At 40.5% G+C, this 22701-nt stretch overlaps 3 protein-coding genes across 3 annotated transcripts; 1 reads left to right on the forward strand and 2 right to left on the reverse strand.

Moving 5' to 3' along the window:
- The first annotated feature begins 317 nt into the window (after positions 1-317).
- zwilch (zwilch kinetochore protein) lies at positions 318-7290 on the forward strand. Its single transcript, XM_005730053.1, has 18 exons — positions 318-501; positions 592-634; positions 720-812; positions 3193-3335; positions 3448-3638; positions 3742-3821; positions 3902-4057; positions 4247-4318; positions 4404-4497; positions 4590-4642; positions 4729-4834; positions 4915-4994; positions 5119-5275; positions 5375-5403; positions 5481-5617; positions 5741-5836; positions 6607-6722; positions 6810-7290. The coding sequence occupies exons 1-18, from the start codon at positions 404-406 to the stop codon at positions 6896-6898; spliced, it is 1833 nt and encodes a 610-aa protein (XP_005730110.1). The 5' UTR covers positions 318-403; the 3' UTR covers positions 6899-7290.
- A 51-nt stretch (positions 7291-7341) lies between these two features.
- lctlb (lactase-like b) lies at positions 7342-11151 on the reverse strand. Its single transcript, XM_005730159.2, has 13 exons — positions 11025-11151; positions 10747-10907; positions 10567-10654; positions 10367-10476; positions 10151-10279; positions 9953-10048; positions 9802-9856; positions 9560-9721; positions 9200-9477; positions 8997-9123; positions 8688-8887; positions 8528-8591; positions 7342-7467 (listed from the first exon to the last, which is right to left on the reverse strand). Exons 1-13 carry the CDS (start codon positions 11149-11151, stop codon positions 7352-7354), a joined length of 1713 nt encoding a protein of 570 aa, XP_005730216.1. The 3' UTR covers positions 7342-7351.
- A 1109-nt stretch (positions 11152-12260) lies between these two features.
- Positions 12261-14274, reverse strand: snapc5 (small nuclear RNA activating complex, polypeptide 5). Its single transcript, XM_005730054.1, has 4 exons — positions 14109-14274; positions 13565-13686; positions 13398-13478; positions 12261-12884 (listed from the first exon to the last, which is right to left on the reverse strand). Exons 2-4 carry the CDS (start codon positions 13652-13654, stop codon positions 12690-12692), a joined length of 366 nt encoding a protein of 121 aa, XP_005730111.1. The 5' UTR covers positions 13655-13686; positions 14109-14274; the 3' UTR covers positions 12261-12689.
- Between the last annotated feature and the right edge of the window lie 8427 nt (positions 14275-22701).

Genomic DNA, 22701 nt, shown 5'->3' on the forward strand with positions numbered 1-22701 from the left:
ATAAAACGAGCACAGGAAAATAAAAAAGAATACACAGCATAAATTATATAGCATGTTTAATTTGTCAGTGCTTAGCATGTTTAGCCAAGCAATTTTAAAACCGTTCTTAAACATGGGACTATTTCTTTACTCCATGTTGGCGCAGGAAAGATTGAACCATTTCTTTCCTCGTTATTTTTAATCAAATATTTTTTTTATTTTATTAAAAATTTTCTTGTATATTCGTATTTCTGATACATTTTCAATCTATTTTATATCTCATTATTTTATTTATTTTATGAGGGAAGTGTGTGTTCACCTATGACCCCATGTCGTCACCCTCTGCTTTTCGAGCGCGCGACTGTCAAAATATCAACAACGGATTTGTTCATTTTAAACTCGTTTAGCCACTTTCGTATGTTTTATGTACATCCTTACTTCTGTAACAGGATACACAGACCATAATTTGGCGATGTGCTCGAAGATTATATCTAGGGCTAAAGAGTTTTTCACGATTCTTCGGTGAGTTTTGGATGCATAGCGATTCTAACAAAAAGTTAACCCTCAGAATGATAGGTGAAACAAAGTTAATTTCTGTCGTGTTGATTGCAGCTCTCTTCAGGATGCGGAAAGCAGTGATCCGTATATATATGAGGTAAATTCGTGCATTCTTAAGTAAGCTGTCGTGAGTCAATGCATCCGTCGCTGTTACAGTAATGTTGATATCTTTTGGGCTTCAGGAGGAGGTCCAAATAGTGAAGATGAACGGAGACGGAATCCCTGCGGTGAATATGTATTGTGGGAACCAGACCGTCTTCGTCTGTGAAAAAGCTGTGAGTAATGTCAGTCCTTGGACTCATTTACCATATCGTAAATATGTAGACCCAATAATAAAATTTTACTTTGTAAGATTCTACTTTTTTACTTTACTCTTTTAGGAACATTTTTACCTAGTTGTGTTTATAGCGACACAACATACAGGAATAACTGTTGACTGGCTCTGACATTTTACTTTGTTTATCTATAGCATCCAAACTGCTAATAAATCTCAAGGCCTTTTAGGCCTTTTGTAAAAGCTGTGGACCTGCTTTTAATTTGAAATCTCCAAAGGCCTGTACTGCAAAGAATGATTTGTGCTTATTCATATAACTTCAGGGCATGAGAAAGATGGTTCACGTCTTTACAGGGTGCATTACCATGGCAACTTATCCTGCAGACCTCATGGTGATTTCTATCAGAAAACAAGCGTGAGACTAATTGGACTCATTTATAGGAATTTCTTTATTACTCTCCAGGGGAAACGTAAGCACCCCACACCTTCACCTCACATATCTCAAGATGCCCCTCGCTCCACACCTTGCCGCCTGTTGAACAATACTGTCTTCACTTGCAGTCTAAACGTATTACTTTCCATTTTCTTACATTAACCCATATCTGTCCTTTCTAAAGAACAAAGCGTAGACTGGTTTTGTCTCGCCAGACTTTACAGGATTGTTCTGCCAAAAGATCTGTCCCTATCTACATCCTGTAACTTTCCCTGGAGCAGATTACGTTTGAGATTAAAGATCACCACATAGTGACCAGTGGTAAATGGACTGATCCTTATATCCACTTTTCTGCTCTAACTGAGTGTTCATCGCACTTTGTACTACAAGTTTCATTCACCCAATCACGCACACATTCATAAAAGTGCCTTGACTAACATTCTTAGATTAGATTAGATTTGATTAGATGAAACTTTATTAATCCCTCATGTGGGTTCTTTCAGGAAATTCAGTTTCCAGTAGTACAGCAGCAACAGAAGTTACATGTTACAGAGTTACAGAGATGAATGGGCCAGCTCGAGGTTCAATAGTTGGAGAAACCGGGAACTACCGACCTTCTAAATAGTTGACAACCTTTTGTACCTCCTGAGCCACAGCTGCCCCGTCCTAATCAGTTCTCTGGGAAAAGGTGTCAGGATTCCTGCAAGTTCCCTTGGACCTTTGTGTGTGGATAGTAGAAGTTATTTACATTTTTTTAATAGTGTCTAAAGTATTTGTCTTTTCCTGATGAGCATCAGACAGAAATATGTATTCATAGGTAAAACCTTACGTCTTGATTTTATTTATTTTGTTCCCTTGTTTGCTGCAACCAGTTTAAAAAGAAAATTATTGTTCAGTAAGGATTCAATTCCAAAACTGGCCACCTCTTTGTATTTGTTACATTTGAATTCTATTTTTTATGTATTCCTACTCTCAGACTGTTAAACACTACGTGGGCTGCAGCTAAATATTCATTTCATGAAATAACATTTGCAATCCACCACATTTAGAGAACAAAAGAATGAGTTTTCTTATACAAATGGCAGAAATGAATTTCCTTTGAAGGGTGGCTGGTCTCTTCCTTAAAGATGGAGTGAAGAGCTCAGTCAATTCAGAGGGGCTCAAAGTAGAGCGGCTGCTCCTCCATATCGAAATGAGCCAGTTGAGGTGGTTCAGGCATCTGACTACGATACCTTCTCGATGGCTCCTAGCTGAAGTATTTTAGGCATGTCCTATTGAGAAGAGCCCCCAGGACAGACCTAGAGATTATATCTCTCAGATGGCTTGGGAACAACTCGGTGTCACCCCTGGATGACTTGGAAGAGGTGGCCAATGTAAGGGAACTCTTGGCTTCCCTGGTGAGACTTCTGCCCCGGTGACCAAATCCCAGATAAGCAGTAGAAAATGAATGGATGTGTCCACCAGATTCTCCCTTGTCTTAATGATAGAGCACTGATACTGAGAAGTCTCTTAACGTACATAGTTCCTTTCTTCTTCCTTTTTACCGGCTTTCCTGGTTTTGTTTTCCTTTGTAAAATTTACTCACTCCGTTGACAGTAGACTTATCAATGTTTCTAATTGGTCAGATGCTGTCAATGCTGCCCTTAGATAATGGAAAGATAACTGGGCATGTAGAGCTTCACTGTTACAGGGTTCAGGACTGCGTTTTAGTCTAGATGGGCAGAGACTTTTGGAAAAAAGGATGCAGACACACATTCACTCCATGATCTCAAAAAGTCTTTCCGTCCAGAATAAAACCTGAGTTCCAGAGTTTTCAAGCTGAAACTGGGCCAGTAGTGTTTCCAAAATTCCCAATTGTAGGAATATTAAAACACTGAATGTATGCTTAGATGACTAACCAGTCTCCTCCTCGTCGCTCACCATTGAATTGTGCTCTGATTTAACTAAGGTTTCAAAAATAAGCGATCCAGGTGACGAACAAATGACCGAGGCTTCAAACCTTTCTGACGGCGATGCTGATGATGCTAACGACAGTGCCCACATACTTCAAACTGAAATGGGACCGCAGCCACTTTCAGTCATGAAAGCAAGGTGATTAGTGCTAAGACGTTTAAAATTTAATTGCAAAAGAAATATGCGCTGGTAAGATGTGCATATTTAATCCACCACATCTGACAACGTTTTTTTCTTCTTCTTTGTACAGACAGTTTCTCTCTTGGTATACATTATCTCAAAATGCCAGCATGTCAGCTGAGGACACGAACCTTCCTTTATACCCTCTGTGGGTGCGATGCGACATGTCTGATCCTGCTGGAACGACCTGGTTTGGGGCTGAAACAGTCTGCGTGGGCACTAAAGTTACTGGTGTCAAACTGTATTCCATCACCTCCAAAGGTATTGCTTAGAAACATCACTCCTCTTTGAATAACCCATGATACTGATGATTTGTATGTATTTGTATCACTTGTTTTTATTTTCCTGATGTTAATGTTTTTAGGTTCAACTGCAGACAAACAATCCCTCACAACCTTAGAAGAACTGAAGCAAGAGCATAAGAAACGGCATCATCCATCCTCGGTATTTCAGTTTTCATCCTCTTTTGCAAGTCTGTCTGTGCGAACGAATGCCCGTGTTCTTACACTGATAAATACTTCTAGGTGGGGATTAAAGGCAGTGCCAGGTTCAGCCTGTTTGGTTCCACTGTTGTTGAAAACACCACCATTGAGTCTCAGAGCAGCGTGACTGTGGATTTCAAATGGAGCCATGTGGAGAGTATTCTTGAGACCCCACCCCTGTCCTCTACAGCAACATTAGTGAGCAGCAATAATGACCTCTTATAATAATCCCTTCTTTCCCTTAAAAAGCTTACTTTTTATATTTCTATTTAATTAATATGCTATTATGAATAGAAAAGGAAAACATGTATCTGGAAGTAGTACCAGCAGATGAAGCTGAACAGACACAGACTGATTTTTTTAATGTGTTTATCTTTTTTTATGCAGAATATCAAAATTGCCAGTGGAGACATGAGAAGTCCCATGTTTGAGATGTATAGGGAGCTGGAGTTTCTACTGGTTTGTCTTCCACTGTAATCTAAAATGACAGCAACTACCAGCATCCACATAAATAACTAAATATATCTGAATCCTGATTTTTCAGACTCTCGCTGATGGTTTGAGAACTGGTGAGACTGAATGGATAGAACCGCTGGAAAGCACATCGCCTGTAAATCTGACCAAGGCTTACCTAGAAGGCACGAAGCACTGCTGAATCAATACATTGTAAATCTGATGTAATGCTACCTGGTACTTATGATTATTTTTTCATTTTTAATTCTTCTTTCAGAGCTACAGAACACTGCAAAAACACTGCAGGATCAGGCTGCAAGAACGCCCGAGGTAGGATGGAGCCATTATCACTAAAACATTAATTTCACAATATATCTGCTAGAGTCTTGGGTTTTTTTCCTCTCCATCTTTTTCAGAAGACCTCGAAGCTGAAGTCTGAGACAGAAACTCCCATTTTCAACTCGTTCCTGGAAAGAGGAGATTTGGATTTTGTGGAGCAGCTTTGGGTTCGGATGAGAAAAAGTGAGTTAGGCCTTCCATTCAGGAAACTGGGATGGATTTTAGCATTTTACAAACAGACAGAAAAAAACTTTGTATTGCAGGTGTGACTTCATATCAGGACATTGGAGACTGCCTGAAGTTGGTCATTGACGCTCTAAGATATGGTGACATCAAACCCTGGGTAACAACATAAAACATTTCCGCTTTTGAAAACTTGGAGTTAGATGAGTTTGGATGTTGCAGTTGTTATTTTATTAATTCATTGATTAATTTTTTTTGTTTGTTTTTTGTTTCACATCATCCAGATTCACAGAGACAGCAGCAGTTCCCTCAGCAAGCTCATTCTGCAGTCGTACCACCAGCAGATCGAACATGTGTCTCTTACAGGCTTCACGCCTGTCAACATGCTGCTGGAGATGGGTCTGGATAAGATGAGAAAAGACTATATTAACTACCTGATTGGTAACCTTTAATTATTCATTTGGAGCTCTTTCTTTGACTCTGTGTTTGTGTTACACTCTTTGGATGATAGGCCATTTGCAATTTGTGTTTGTTTCTTAGGTGAAGAACTGACAACTTTAAACCACTTGGTAAGCTTTACACTGTTTCTCAGTTCTTTTCAAGTGTCTGTCAGCATAGTACTGACTCTGAGTAATTTCCTCCACAGTGTTTTTACCTCAGCACGGAGGTTGATCTGCAGGAACAAGTGATCCGACTCAGGAAACTGCACCATCTGCTGGAAATAATTGTGACCTGCAGCACATTCCTTGGTTTGCCCTACGATCGTCTCTTTCTTCTCACGCAGTAAATCTTTTGACTTTTTTTCTGCCCCAGTGATATGTGACTGTGCAGAAGTATTTCTTCTTTTAAACTAGTATTTAAATAAACAATTCCCTCTCCTGTTTCCCCCCCTTTCCTGTCACATAGATTGTGTTTGCAGCACTACAGAACGTCACCTTATGATGAAGAGCACGAGTTCAAACTCCAAATCAAACCTGCCCTGATCAGTCATTTCTACCAAAAGTAAGGAATGCAAGCCTTTTTTACTGCCTGCTTTATTGTGAAACTGGGATATTTGACCTTATTGTTTGTGAATATGACATTTTTATAGTGGACATAATCATATTGATAATGAAAATATGCAACAATTCTTTATTGTAGATTTCAGTTCTTTAATCCGTCTTTGTTGTTGGGGTTTTTAATCATCTAATAGTATATAATGCTAGCAGACTGCAAAGTGCAATCAATCTTTTGGCAACTCAGTGATGACACTAAACATGCTTCGGTTATATTATCGATCTAAATCTCTCACCTCAAGCTGAGGTGCAAACATGACAGATTTAAAGGAGCTGTCACAAATGCCAAGAGAGCCAATTATTCCTTTGTGCCAAAAGACAACGGTTCAACTGAAGATTTCCAAGACACTTCAAATTGAACGAGACACGGTTGGGATGTTAGTTCAAAAGGCAATGTAGTATTGCAAACCTTTACATGCAGGAAGGACCTGACGAAGGCGGGGGAAAAACACTTAACAAGCAAAAATGTCAGGCCTGTAAACCTCACCACAGTCCAATCTCGACTGAACGGCACATAAAAGTCGACCTGAATGTGACGCCCGCAGAATTCTGGCAGTCTATTATGTGGAGTGTTGAAAACAGAGATCTCAACGGCTTGCGAGAAACCACATAAAACATTTATTGAAAGTCAAAGGATATATTGGTAGATGTTAGGCTTTTTCTTTCTTTTTTTTACACAGAATTGAGTTTTTCTGTGTTCATCTTTGTGCTCTACAGGGAGCACCCAATACTGTGGGGGGTTGAGGTGTCCAGTGGTCATGGTCCTCGTGAGGTCAGGACCTCCTTACATCTTAGTGACAGACCACTGGTTGATCATGTCATCTTTGAAACAGGTGATTTTTATTTACTGAATATATAAGTGGCTGCCCCAGTAAAGTATCGATAACAATATTCTTCTTTAACTATTCTTTTGTTTTTAGACTATCCAAATCAAACCGTGAATGGGGACAGTGAGGATCCTGCTTTCTTCTCCACTATGGCGTACTGCAGCCTTGTCAACTTTGCATGAATTTATAAAACATGCTACTAACGCCTCAACAGCAAATTTCAGTCCTTTGTGTGTGTGTATATGTTTTTTGTGTGTATATGTTTTTTCCAGTCACATCTTTATTTTCACATTTTGCTGCTCAAGGAAAGACAGGAAATATTCTGCCAAACAACTTAGCTGTATCCAAATGAAAGTAGATCAGTAGATCACCTGGCGTCTTTGCAATACCAGTATCCTATAGTAGCAGTTTAATTAGAAACTCTGACTCCTTTTTCCTTCTACGCAAAACCAGTCATTTTAGAGCAAAACGCTTTACACACATCAAATCGATAAAAATCACCAGTTCTTTCAGTTCAGCTCAAATGATGTATTTATATTCACACGTTATCCAATAAAGAAGTGATGCACTTACATTTTAAGTGTGTGCATATGTGTGTGTGCCGATGCTTGTGATGTATAAACACGAAAGCCTTCCTAGTTACGCCTCCGCAGCAGGAACATGAGGAAGATGGCACTGAGCAAAATGGAGAGTGTGCACACAGTGGGAACAACGATCTCAGTCACCATCTCCATGTGGCTGGTCAAAGGGTCTGCAAAGCACATACACACACACACGCACACTCATTAAAAACTTATGGGCATCGTTATATCGTCCAAACACTGCCAGTGAAGCGAAAGCTCAAGCACAGCACTCAAAGGGTTAATACTTGTCCCGGAATCACAATTTTGGTCTAATTCATAGAGAGCATAGGGATTCCTTACCATGTATAAGTCTTAGAATATTGGCAGCAGAACTCCGCTGTTCCTCTAATAAAAGAAGAGAAAGTACTCAGAGTTGATTAATGGCACTTTAACCCTTTGAGAACTGCATGCAGCTACAAGGGAATATTTCAGAAAGCAGTGTTTTTACCAGATGACTATTAAAAGCAGTATTCTGAAAATGACTTAATATTACAAGCCATCAGCAAGCAGGTGAGGCTTATGTTTGAAATTTTGATTTCAGCTCAGATATATCACTGACTTTATTGGTGCTATTACATTACCCAGTTACATTTTTAATCTCTGCTTTGTGAAATATCCCGTGGGCTGAAGTGTACCGCTTTGCTTTATGCCTGTTTGCGAGTTTTTGTTAAAAAAGCTCTTTTAAAAGGAGCAAAAGCTTGTGTTTAATGGCAGGTGTTAAACGCAGGAGCTTGTTAGTCAGAATTGTAAACACACAATTGCAAAGCGACAAAAGAGAAAAAAGAAATCAGATTGTTAGAAATAGGAAGCATATACCCTCAAGTTCTAAACTTCATCATGCACAGGCCAAACCTTTGGCATTTCTGCATGTTCCTGGGATTTTCTTCTAGCTGGAGGGGCAAACAAAGAAGATATCTCAGATCGCCTGTAACAGATTCTACTAATCAATTTTTAAATTTCAATTATTCTTCTTAACACTATTTGTCCGTGCATGTTCTGAGATGGCTGAAGAAAAGAAACATTTATTATTTTCATTGTTATAGTGTTCAAATTTTTAGGACATTTTTTTGTTTGTTTGTTTGCTGTTTTTTCCATATTTTAGGCAAGAATCTTTATTTGTTTACCCCTGCTAGTTGTTCAACCCTATATAGTGAGGAACATGGTCAATGATGTTACAGACGAACTGACCTGCAGCTAGAAGCTGATTGCTGGAAGAGCACGTCTCAACTGCCTTTCGCCTCCAGTTTTCAACCTGTGGAGGTTCACAAGACAGTAAAATATAATCAGAATAAACCATGTAATGAAAAACCCCTCAGACTGGCAGGGCTTTGTAGTCCTTTCTGCTCACCTCTCTTTGATTGGGAAATCCATTGAAGCTGATAATGCGTTTGTAAAACTGAACAGAAGCTTTGGGATAGCGAGGCTTGTTTTTGTTCCTGAAGTCCACATAGTACAAGCCAAATCTCTCAGAGAAACCTTCATCCCACTCAAATTTGTCCAGCAGCGACCATGCAGTGTAGCCCTTCACATTGACTCCGTCTTTGATAGCTGGGTGACAAAGAGATCAAAGAGCTTGATAACTACAAAAAAGTAATTTCAATTTAAGACAGTGGGCACATTTTTGCATTTTTTGTTCAATACATGTGAGCTCATTCACCTTTAAGCATCTCATTGATGTAGTCTTTGTAGTACACTATCCTCCATTCATCACAAAGCTCTGTGCATAACATCTTCTCAGAGACTCCATTTGCAGTCACATAAATCATTGGGTTCCCATACTGAGTCTAGATGAGGATGAAATCAATATGAGTTTGTTTTTTTTTAAGTAAAGAGTATGTAGCACAAATATCAATGAGTAACCTTGACAAAATTGAGCAGACGTCTAAAACCCCAGGGCACGGCATAGAGCCACTCTGAACCAGGGTCAGGCCATCTTGGGTCAACCAGCTCAGCCAGGTCACGGTCACTAAAGTAGTTGCTGCTGCTACGGCCCGATGGGTTGTTTTTTTGGGTGATGTAGCGGGTGGTGAAATGACCAATGCCAAGGAAGTCACAGGTCCCCTTTATGTAGCTCTTCTCTTGAGGGGAAAATGTGGGCAGTCGAGACGTCCCGAGGCCCTGCTGGACACTCTTTCTCCCTGCACATTGCCACAAATAGCAATTATTTAATTCCTGTTATATAAATAACACTAATTTAGGAGCATTTACAGTTTAACATACCTATGAAGTCTTTCATCACTTGAGGGTAGTCGCCATGAAAGATCGGTGTGGCAAACCATCCCAGGTGGAACTGGACATATCTCTCAGCTGCTTCAATGTCTTTCTGGTTGCTGATATCCACCGGTTCTCCCCATTCCCCCGACAGAGAGATGCCAACCAGACCTACGGATTTAAACAGGAGCTCTCAGCAATTAGAAAATGTAATCTTTTTAGTGGTAAACGCTGACTTTCATTTTCTTTACCTTTTTGCTTCCCCCTCCACTGTGTGTCATACGTGTGCCAAACTTTAGCATGTGCCTATGAAAAAAGTATTTTTTCACATTTCACTTTAAAGTCTTTATTAATTACTGTGTAGTTTTTATACTGTAATTGAATAAAAGTGACGTCTTATACCTTAATGATATGATGTGCAGCTCTGTATGCTCCCGTTCCCCTCAGCCTCAGTCCAGGAGCGTGTTCCCCCGTCTCATAACCTTCAACAGCTACAGACTGGTACATGTGCATAAATGTGCATAAATACAATACTTTTAATGCTGACGGGAGTTAAACTTGTGCATGTATTTGTTGTATAAATATTTCTTGTAAATGTACCCATGGATTGTTGAAAGTGATCCAGTACTTGACTCGGTCGCCAAATCTCTCAAAGCACAGGTTAGCAAATTCATTGAAATAATTGACCATGCTTATATTTTGCCATCCACCATATTTCTCTTGCAAGACCTATAAAAACAAACAAAAAAAAGAAACATATTGTTTAAAAAGTTATTAAGAACAAAGTTGAGGGTTCTCTGTATTTTGCTTACAAACCTGTGGAAGATCCCAGTGATACAAAGTAACAATCGGAGTGATTTTGTTCTCCAGTAGGTGGTTGATCAGGTGATCGTAGTACTGTATTCCCTTTTCATTTACATGGTCAGCTGGAAAGAGTGTTTTAGCATGGATTACTTTTAAATAAAACCACATTCTGCCAGTTTATTTCATCAAAAGGCTTAACATCAGTTACCCACATTTTATGCCAGTGGGAAGGAGTCGAGGCCATGAGATAGAGAAACGATAGTGGTTAAGCCTCAGCTCCTTCATCAGAGAAATATCATCCTGCACAAAAGGCATACACTGGATTACTTGGTGTCCTAACTACAAACCTTCCTCTCCTTACACCTCAGACACACCACACCTGATTGCCCTACCTTGACTTTGTAGTAGCCCTCACAGGAGAAATCCCCAGTGTCATTTTGTTGGATCTTGCCTTTCTTATGACTGAACACGTCCCAGATGCTCAGTCCTTTTCCATCTTTGTCCCAGGCTCCTTCTGTTTGATAGGCTGAACCTCCGGCACCCCACGAAAATCCTGAAAAACAAAACGTTAGCAGATCTGGGTTACACGATCACAGTTTAGGAGAACTAATGGCACTAAATACAAAAAGAATAAAATGTAACCCCACTGAACAAAACGAACTGTGTGTACCAGCTGGAAAAGTGCCATAATAGAAGGAGCCGTGGTGGTTCTTTGTCCAGTCGAAGTCCTCAGCCGCAGACACACACAGCACCAACATAAGCACATGGCACACACCGACTGCACAGCGGGGCAGCATGGTACTTTTGAGCCTGCAGCACAGTTCGTGTCTCACTCTGCTTCAGTCGCTCACTACCACCTAAATACAGATGAGAAGCATTCAGCACCCACACTTAATGACAAAAAGAAGCGTGGTCTGGAGTAAACATGTCATATTCAAGCCAAAATGCACACATGCTTGCAAACCTTTCAAATAAAACCTGTGTAAAATTGGTATAATAACAATAAACTATCACCAAGTCGTCTGGAAGCATCCAATGTGCTGGACTGTGGGGGGTCCCACGTCCATAATGCAAAGCCAAATGGAGCTTTTCAGACTCAATGGTCTGTGAGCTCATCTTGCTGAGGCAGACAGATCCCATTCAAACTACGGTTTCACCTCTGTAAGCAAAGCTAATGTTGGAGAGGTTGATATATTTACAGTGCACAATCACACAACAATGGATGAACTTTTCCTCACAAACAGGCAAATGTAAGAGGACCTTACAATTGCTGCTATTTCTTTTGTTTGCAAATTTAACTTAAAAGTAAACCCAGTTATCTTTGCAAATAATTTCCAGGTGTTCAGGAGCATCATAGCAAAACAGAAGATACTGCACTGTAAGCATGAAAAATTGAAAACAGAAATATGGCAAAGCATAAATACAGCCTGAAAATGTAATGTGCCTGCATACTAATTCTACACACTTCTGCCTATGTTCACATCTCTGCTGCCCCCCCCACTTTTGTTTAAAAAAAATATTATCCTTGCAGTATTTTTCCCCATTTGTTACCTGTTAACCTTACGAACAAGGCATTTGCAGGTCTGCGCAGTGACTTTGGGGTGAATGGCAGCTCTCTCCTGGACTAGCAGACCCTGTAGACAGCTGTTATTTGTGCAATCTCTATTATACATTCCCTGTTGTAGCACCACCCTTCTCCAGAGCTGTCCCTGCTGTCAGGATGAAAGCTGGCCTTATTGTGAGGCTCGCTGTATTGTTTTAACTGTTTAGAAAATGCTGAATGGTTTTCTCGTGGAAAGTGTTTGCACTGCACTACCCATTTGCCCGGGTCAGGTTAGGACACGAAGTGAACACAGATATTATCTTGAAGTGTACACTGTAAAAAACAGGCTGGTGAAAATGTATGCAAAACATTTATTTTGTGCTTACATAATACAGACATACTATCTCCTTATATGGCCCAGCCATACATTTTCATCAACAGACACATCTCAACATCAGACCTTCTAATTCTCAAAGTGGGTTGATGCTTTCATTCTCCGAAAATACACAATATGTTTAGAAAGCCATGAGTTTCTCATAACACTGCCTCAAAGCATTTCAGCAGCAGATTTCCCACAAAGTTTGACATATGACTAACATGGTGTGAAATCCTGGTGACGTGCCTTAAATCCAGCAAAGGAGGAGATATTGCTAGCACCGGACATTGTGACACTGCTACTTACTCCACCCAAATAAATAAAACGTCTTCAGTGATAATACAAAACAGGTGAACAAATAACAGGCATCTGTTCATGTTCTTCTTCAGTGGTGTAAATACTAACACTGATGGATCTCAGTAATCTTCTTCCTCCTCATCCTCCTCAGGCAAAAATCCGAGTTCGTTGTCATCCTCATCCCCCTCCTCATCTTCCTCCTCCTCCTCCTCATCCTCCTCCTCTTCTTCTTCTTCCATATCATAATCTGCCGCAGCATTCAAGAGGAGTTTGGTTCGATTAATCTCACTTTCATCATCCAGATTAACCTCAACCTGAAACATTCAACAACAAAAAAGAAAAGAATTGACGTTGAAAGGTGAAAACTTTACAACCAGTTGTCATAACCAGACACAGACATCATACAACACTTTTGTGCAAAAGTGTGGGGGTGGGGGAAAAATAAGCAAAGAAGAGATTGGGTCAGTGTGAGTCTGTCTGGCTGATGGTGCAATCTCTTGAGACAATATCATCAATTGCTCACTTTAACCATGAAATCAATCATAATCACGTGCAGAAGCAACAAGTTTATGTTTCAGGGAATCCCACTCTGCAGCCTCTGAATTACTGAATTAAAACAAAAAGGACAAATATCCCAAGACACATATAGTACCTCTCTAAATATAAACTACTGATAAAAAAAGTTAGATGCACTCTGACTAAATGACTGTGCTCCCCTTAAGCAAATTACTGCTAGAGAAACACAGTTATTTGGTCTTGTATATGAATGCAAATGACCGATTGTAATAGTCTCCAGTGTTGTGTCCTTTCCTGGTGCAGAGATCTACCTCAGGTTCGGGCGATAAGCGTTGAGAGGTTCCTTCTTCTGTTTGAGCATTAATAATAGACTTCAGGGCCCCCTCTTCAAACTGAAATGCAGAAGAAGCACACAGGACATAAACTACAGGTATGTACACAAATTCCAGCATGCTTGTATTTTGCAGCTTGCACTGACCTTTAACCTGTTCAGTTGGTCCTGTAGCATGACTTTGATTTTTAGAAGAGTCTCCTCTTCCTTCTTTAACTCCTGCAGACGGCTAAGCATATTTGCTGCTGCAGTCAGACCATTCCTCAATACTGAGAGAGAAACCAGACAGCACAAGGATGCTTTACAAAGCTTTTTTTTATTTGATTATTCGCTCTCCGGTACCTTGAGTTTACTGTACTAATTCTATTGCCAACACGTTTGGCCTTTTCTGTCTCATCTTTTAACATTTAATACCACTATATTCAATATACTTAACAACTCAGCAGGTAGTATTAGCTGGTCAAAATATCAATTTTATAGTAGACTACAACAATGCATTAATCGCAGCCAGTTATTAACAGATCGGTATTTAATGTCCGCAACAACACACTGTTTCTGGAAATTTTGTAACATGATTTTATTATTCCTAGCTAGCCGCTACAAAGAGCACTTTGGAGGCAAAGCGTGTATCCCATATAATAAACAGTTTATGTCCCCAGGTGAGTAACAAAAACAATTTTAAGACAATTACCTCCGTTTATAAATTCAGCCTACAACTCCATACCAACGCCAAAATTATTGAAACACAGGATAAAGTGCCTCCTGAAGCTTCTTATTTAGGATAGGAAAAGCAGCAGAGATGTTGTGCTACAGCTACGGCTACCGCTACTAGCCAAACTTTGGTTCCTGTGCTGTCATGTCCGGGTTTAATGTGCCTTCACGTCCTGTCGGACAAAACAGTTGTTAAATAAGACTGTCACGGCTTTACTAGATGCAGCAATACCCATCTGTAATTTCACGCTTTTCTTGTTTTTGCTAATTAACTAGATTCAGTTTGATGTTGTTATTTTTGATACTCTATTTGTATTTCTTCCTCTTAAAAGCCAGTAATACAATTTCACATAGGCATTGAAAGGCAGCATTAGCGAAGTGTTGCACATGGTGACATCTTGCGGTAAAGTGGCAGCAACTGCAGCCTTGTCCTTTTTGCTTCCAGAAACTCCAGTGACCAATCTGCTTAGAAGCAAATGAAGGTTTAAGACGGTAAGAAAACCTAGCTGTTTTTGTAACAGCGACTGTATAAACTCCTGTTAACAAACCGCAGCAGTGGTTACAGCACCTGGTTATCAGCTGACTTAGTTAATTAAACAGTATCAATGAAATTCTTTGGTACACCAGTTGAAGTGGTCGGTGTCAACTTTACAGCGCCAGGAAGCCTAATATGTAACAAATGTAGCCCACGGTGTTAGTTCCCCTTATAAAACACAAAGGTCATGCTAGTGGGAGACAAACAAGCCTTTAAGGGGACGAAGTGAGGCCTATTGCTGCTTGCTGTAAATTTGTCTGTAATGTCACCTTAAGTAAGGTGAGTGACGTTTTAATAACAAAGAGTTTGCTAACATGCTGTAAGAAATTTTGCATGAAGCCAGAAGCTGGGCACTTAAAATCCCTGCTATGCCACAGAGTACATAGGATCACCATGTATGCTGAGGTTGACAGAGACGGAGCACTGCCACTATATGGCAGTTTATCTAAAACTGCCATATAAGAAAATATTCAGCGATGCAGCACATTATCTGCAAACAAACAAACAAACAAACAAACAAAACAAACTCCAGTACACTGAAAGGGAACAAGAAAAGTAGATGACGAATTCAGTCAAAACACAATAAATTGCAGATGGAGCTCACTGATGTGAACAAGATCTGAAACGGCTCTTAATCAGTCTTCAGAAATGTTTGAAGAGCCCATTAGGGTCTTTATAGGATTTCTTTCTAAGTCCATCCAGATGTGTGTGTTGATAATCACAGCACAGGTACCAATATGGAGCTCAGCCAAAAGCAGAAGACATACAGTAGTACCTCTCTGTTCACACACGTCAAAACAGGAAAATTAAGAATTTCCTAATTATCCTTCATATATTAAAACTTGGCTAGTTTTTGCCATTAGTTCAACAGTTTTTTCTTCTTAGCAACATAGAGATCAGGAATCAGGGTTATAGCTGGATAACATCACCATGGTAAGAAAGGATGGGTGAACTCACTGTGTAGTCACACACAATATATATAATATACACAGAGTGACACATTAAAGGAAAAACCTGAACCGTCAACTCCTACGGTGAGAGGGTCATTTGGCTCTGGAAGCTTCTCTCTAGCAATGTATACCCAATTGCCACTTTATTAGGTACACCTTGCAAGTACCAGAATGGACTTCCTTTTGCCTGAAGAACCAGCTTAAATCTTTGTGGCTTAGATATAACAAGGTGCTGGAAACATTTCAGTACATTGTTACACCTTGTTGTTTTCATGTTAATATGCACCAAAATGCTGCAGCGTTATCGTATGCGCATCCATGATGTGCTCTATTGGACTGAGATAGTGAGTTTGGAGACCATTTGAATACAGTGAACTTCCTGTGATGTTGGTCATAAAGCGATAGATGTGGTCAGCAACAACAAATAATCCCCACACTTGCTTGCCACACGTGCTTTTATGTTCTTTGCGTCAACTTCTGATTATGGTTCAACATGTTGTTCATATGGAGATGCTCTTTTCATAACTTAGATGAGTTAGTCTTGCCTTCCTATTAGCTACAAGCAGTCTTCCCCATTCTGATGCTTGATTTGTAGTTAAGCAGGTTGTTTTGACCATGTTTACAAGGTCAAAACAATTCAGCCAATGGCTGAATATCTATTCAGCCATTGGCTGAATAGATATTTATATTAACAAGCAGTTGAACAGGCGTGTCTAACAAAGTGACTGACGAGTACAGATCTGTACTGTGCTTTTCTAAAAACATAAACAAGATCTGTGGAATTATTTTACCATTGCAACTAAAATGCAATGATTGCATCCTGCAGCTTCATTGCATTCAAAATTTCCAAAAGTAAAATAAAACACACTAATATCTCATCTCTTTTTCTTTTTTTCTTTTTTTTAAAGAAATGGATGAAAAACACTATATAACCAGAATCTTCAAAGACATGAAAGCTCTCAGGTCTTTGCACTGAAATAAGTTAAAAGGTTCTGTTTCATTAATCTTGTGTTGGCCAGCTAACGGATTAATTGACAGTACTGTACATGTGCTGTGTTTGTATGAGGCCATGTACAAGAACATTATTGTTTTATGAGCCAAGCACATGGGAAGCTTTGGGAGGCAGAAATTGGAGCTCCATGTCAGCACAGTTGTGACCTTGGGGATTTGGGGGTCATATAATAGGTGCTCTGAGGTGTGTGCCCCAATATTGCAGCTGCCAGCCTCCCAGCACACGCACAAGACGCCTGCTGTGGCATGAGAATTTTACTTGGAGCAGGTTTCATCAACTCTGAGGTGGCTAATGCTGGACAGTTATCACTCTGCTCCTTGAGAGAGACAGTTGTTTTCTCCTTGTCATCACACAGACCGTATTGCAGCTACATTGCAATTTCTCCCCAGTCAAAGCGCTTCTTGGCAGGGCTTGGGTCCTAGTGCTGAGGCGTTGGTGGCAGCTGAGGCTGGGGCTCAGACTCCATGCATGCCGCTGCCAGTGGTGGTCTGCTATGCCTATGCAGCATTTGAAGGTGCTCCCACTGTCTGTGGAATGCAGCGCTGGGCATTTTGGAAGAGGGGCCCTCGAAAAGGGAGAGGAGGAAAAGGGGCGGGAAACCTAGAAAGAAAGACGAGGGGAGGTGACCTTTGAACAGTGCCACCAGGAAATTATGACTCAATTTTCAACTGGGGGAGTGAAATAGAGAAGGTATATGCCAGTTCCCTGAAATGAGCACTTCTTACTGGTCCTCTATCATGTGGGCCATTTCAGGGTTTTGTTTTTGCAATCAGGAGTGAAGATCAAGAAATGTTGAGCTGGGAGATCAAGGTTTATAAGGCTTTTAGCTTTTAGCAAGCAGGGACACTCCATTATTTGAAATCTGTTGGTGGTTCTTTTTCTTCTTTTATTGTCAGATTCAAATGCCTTATTAATAGTCTGGGAAACAGTGCGGATTGATTAATCTGGGCTGGGAATGAATAGAACTTGATGTAGTTAGTTCAAAAAACACCACCCTTTTCTCAGGTTTTTAATGGCAGAAGCTAACATGCAATGCAGGAACAGTGGTGGTGGTGGTGTGTGTGTGTGTGTGTGTGTGGGGGGGGGGTGTCTTACTTATTTACTGATTGTAAGAGAGCAGTGAAAGGTATGGGAAGCTGATGGGGTTGGTGAGTCACTGTAGAATCACAGCTAAGCAGCACCAGCCCCACGTTCCAAATGATAAAATTTTATTTTTTACTTTTTATCTGCACCTCCTCTCACAATATATGCACTGCTGTGCTACTTTGTCTAAACATTGTGCCATGGTGTTTTTGACCTAATATGTATTGGGACACATTTTTCTTGCATACTAGCATGGCAGTGTGAATACGCCCAAGAGTGTGGATTGCATTGTCTGTCATTTGGTACTGGTCCAGGAACAAGTCTACCAAAGCTTTACTCTTAATTGCTTTTATGTAATAAAGTTGCTTGACTGTAATGCATTGCAGGTCGGGCCATCTATAGAAGATGGAGGGAAAGGTGGGGGTTGTAGCTCTGAGACGTTTCCTCTTCAGCCCAACGGCGACGCAGACATGAGCCCAGCGTGCCTATAAAAAGAAAGGGCTTGCGTATCTGCTGGAGCCTTTGTTTCCAAGGAACTAGCTAAACCTTAACATTTCCTGTTCTGAACTCCCACACACATATTCATGCAAAGTGGCATGCACAAACAGTGGGACAAATCTATTAAAGTGCTTTCGCTGTAATCTGCACAATCTTGTGCACATAAGCAGAGTCTGAAAGACATGGATGCATGCTTTGATGGTGAATAACTGTACTGATAGAGATCCATGTTTCACAAATACACATTACTAAGCTTGAAAAAACAAAAAAACGCCTACAGAGGTGTAGTCTGCGCATTCAGAAGAAAATATTTCTTCATATTTTATGTAATATCATCACTGTAATAAGCAGCAGCATGTTAGTGAGCATGTAGAATAAAATGGAGATTTGCCTAAGTTCTTTATGAAACCTTTCAGACTGTGTCAACTACCTCCCAGTGGGCATGCCTGTCACTGAATCAGAGAGAATGATTGATAATACTGTTAATCTCTAGATTAACCGCAACAGTGCGGTATGAGCCACTGTGTGTTTTTTGTCTATCAACACTCGCATGTGTACGTATAAGTGTATATTTGGGTGCCCTCTGCAGCTATAATGCTGTCTTCATTTGTCATGCAAGTGTAGTAAAGGCCAAGCTCTATTCCCTTGTCCTGCTGGGAAACTTGATCGTTGTAGCAGTCAGCGTTTTATTATCCGAAGCACTGAAGTTCCAGGAGATAGTCAGTCCTCTATTCTCGACAGTCTTCCTACTCTTGACAGAAAGCATATTTGCTCCATAATCAGGATTGATGTCAGCCCGATTGTGAGGTGTTTGTTGTGCTTTTATGGTTAATCTCATCTTTCCAGAAAAGTGGAACGGCAGCCAATCAAATTGGAAAAGATGTGCAACCACTGTGACACCAGGGAAGTGAAAAAGCAGTTCTGGAGGTCTGGTTCTCAGAGTTTTGCTGGATGTGTGGAACTGAAAAGAGGTTGAAAGTGCTGCCAGATCCTGGACATAAGGCAGTCCAAAATAACCACAGTAAAAGGCTGTTGATTTAGGTTGGGACTAAATGGATTGCGCCTCTTTATGCTGCAGCCCAGGGAATTCCTCAGATCAGGACATGAGGTTTAGGCCCTGATGATGTGGTTTTGTTCGGGGATGGTGGGAGGGAGCTTGGGACCAGAGCTTAGGAGAATGCTTCTGTCACAGCTGAAAATTTTAAACTAATTGACCACCCGTACACAGCATTCCTGTTCCACTAGCCTTTCTCTTGAGACCGACAAAAAACCCCAGAACTCAAGAACACCTCCACCAGACCCACAGACTGTAGTATGATTAATTACATTTTCCCTTCCCAGCCCACCCCTTTCTTTCTTACTCACTCTCTTGTCTCCTGAGCTTTGTGTATTGGTCTGAGTAGTTAACCTCCCTTGATACTTTAAGTTAAACATCCTTGTAATGTCAGACCAGCCAGAAGGAAATCCATTGTGTTTCTTTTTTCTTTTCTGCTGTCGCTTTTTCTTTTTGTAGTGATTCATTATTTGTAAGTCTAAAGGCTCATTTTTCTCTTTTTGGTGAGCCTTTTCAATCTAAAATATCCCATTGCCTGGCTACAGATGTGGTGAATGATGTTTTGGAGTAGGGTAAAAATAAACAAATCCTTTTGACCTCACTTGCCACAAACCCGGAGAGAAAAATGACAAGCTTATAAAATAAGACTTACTACTGCACTGGGCAATGGGATGGCTGACACGCTGACGCCAAGGACAAAGGTCAAATGACAACACAAGTTTAGATTACTGCCCTAAGACTGACTGTGCAATCATTACATAGCACCCGCTAGGTAACAGTTTAATAATATTTGCCTGTGTTGGGCTTGTGTCATATTCAAGTTAAATGTTTGGCTGGTTTCTTTTGGGGTCAGAGTGTGTTCCCCAGGGTTCATTCTTTTTGTACTAATGAGAAACCAAGCTGTTTTTATCATTGCATATAAAGCAAATATTAACTAGAGGTTTAGGCATTCTTCACATTCTTCATGGAAATATCACGTGACAGGTAAAAGACTTCTGATTTCTGGAATCCTGATTTCCTCCTCACGCTCTCCACTTTAGTCTTGTTTTACTAGATTTTTTAGGCATCACTCTGGGTCTACACACCTGAATCAAATGATTAGGTCATTACCAGGCCTCTGGAGAACTTCAAGACACGTAGAGGAGGTCATTTAGCCATTTAAATCAGCTGTGTTGGATCAAGGACACGTCTAAAACCTGCAGGACACCGACCCTTGAGGCCTGGAGTTCCCCCACCTCTGGTCTAAAGACTTGTGATTGATAAGCCTTAGCCAATGGGCATGTAGGCTTATACTCAGACCCTCCCCTTTTCATCAAAAGCAAGCGTGAAAAAAATGGCACTTCATCAATGAGTGGGTGATGTCATCTTTTACACCATCTATTTTTAAAATGCCTAACTTTATAACCTGGTTAAAAAAAATTGGATAATTTCCTCGTTCATAACACCTGTACAGGGGTAAAATTGTTTATTCCCTTGTAACTTTTGTATAACTTTTCTATATTTCTATATTCTAAATACTGCAATTAGGAACATGGCTACATTAGATTGACAGGTGTCTCAAAACAGGCAGCTGTAGCCGATCAGTCTTCCAGGCCTAACCTCTTCTAATTGGAGTCACTGAACTGGAGCTCTCAACTGTGTTTGTACAGTTGGTGCCTTTTGGAGCTTTTTAATAAACCAAAAAGGCACTGAGTGGGTGAAACTGGTGAGTGAAATTGCTACACCACTTATCAGGTGTCAGTGAGTAACCCATACAGTTCAATGCATTTTACTAACCAAGATTTCAAGTGCTCATTAATTACTTAGCGCTGCGATGTCTCATCTGCATATGGTCACATCTGGCTTGCAAAAACTAAAATGGGGCGGCAGCCAAAATGCTAATGTTGAGGCCTCAAAATAGGTGACCTCATGGTGGCTGTCTTTTACTAAGTATATGGTAAATCCCCGTACACTTCCATGTTAAAATGATGAACGTTTCTACAGAAATATACTGAAAAAACCCTGATTTAGTCATGATAATTTTTCATTTTGTGTGCCAAGTCCAAAAAAGGCAATAATGAAAAGCTGCCTGTAACCCAACACCCAAAACAAACTCAGATCCAATCACTGGGAGTAATTACTCTGGGAGAGAGGAGAGCGGGGTAAGTCCAGGTAAGTCCTTTAACAAAGATTCCACAAAGACGCTCCCAAGTTTTCTTGATAATGCAGATGAGATTGCTTACTTGTTGACACCGCAGTGAATACCCTGAAAGGGACAACTGGTTTGTTCTGAAGAAGCTGAGATCATAGGCAGGTGGGCAGGCAGGTGAGGCGAGTCCAACAATAAATTTAAGAAGCCTGTGTTCCCTGCTAATCTGGCATGTGACTATATCCCTCCTTTATATACAGTCTATGACCTGGCATGAAGAACAGGTGCATGGCTAGTGCACCACCTGTACAAAAGCTGAATGATAATGATCTTCATCTTGACCTATATCTCGTCTAATATACGCTTATAGATAAGCAAATATCTATAAGTGTCTGTGAATGTCAACCAATAATAAATAACAAGAAATTTAAGTAGAAAAGTTTAAAAGACAGAACTTGAGTCCCTTTCCATAACACCTAAATGATGGTTGGCGAGTATGCTTTAATTTCCTTCTGTGAAGTCTCAGTGCTTCTAATGAGCAAACAAGCCAAAGGCAAGCAACCCATACAAATGGAGGTATAAGGCTGAGCAGGCCCAACACTTACAGGAATGTGTGAACAGTGACAAAACCATGTATTTGCAGGTACTTCCGCAAAGAGGTCTAGCACCCTCAGCCCAAGAGCAACCCCAAGAAGGCCACAGCTGTGTGTGAACGTTGTGGGGACAGCTCCGTTCACTTTGATCGTTCGACATTTGAGCGCCCCTGATCTCCACAAGCACTGCACGTGTTGTTTGATATTTTGAGTGCACAAACTGAGACATTCCAGACATGTGAACTGCCCATGACAAATGATCACCCTTTGGGTTTTTCAGCTTTCGCATGCTGCAGGTTTTTTGGCATGGTAAAGTTCACCTTGGCCTGAGAGTTTTCCCTTTTCTCCGGCTTCAATGACTGGAGCAGCACCCCATAATGTGGGTAAGTATTGGTGTGGATTGTTATTTTAGAGAAGATATAATTTTATATTAACTTTTTTTTACACCGGACAGCCTGCATTTAGAACATTGACAGGTCTGTGTGTCATTTAGTGGGCTGTTGACTGGATTAAATCAGCTTCAATAACACAGATCCTATGCACAGCACAAAAAACCTTGGAAGGTGGTTTCATTTTAGTTTGAAGCCATAACCCTCTGAGAAGCGAGAAGTGAAAATAACATTTATTACTGCCAGATTAGTCACTGCATATTAGGGGGTGATGTTAGTTTTGATTGGCTTCCAACTCTGCTCCAGTTTCTTCAGTGGTTGCATGAAATAT

The sequence above is a fragment of the Pundamilia nyererei genome, unplaced genomic scaffold, assembly GCF_000239375.1.
Source record: "Pundamilia nyererei isolate P.nyererei 1_Seehausen unplaced genomic scaffold, PunNye1.0 scaffold00035, whole genome shotgun sequence".
Taxonomy (NCBI): domain Eukaryota; kingdom Metazoa; phylum Chordata; class Actinopteri; order Cichliformes; family Cichlidae; genus Pundamilia; species Pundamilia nyererei.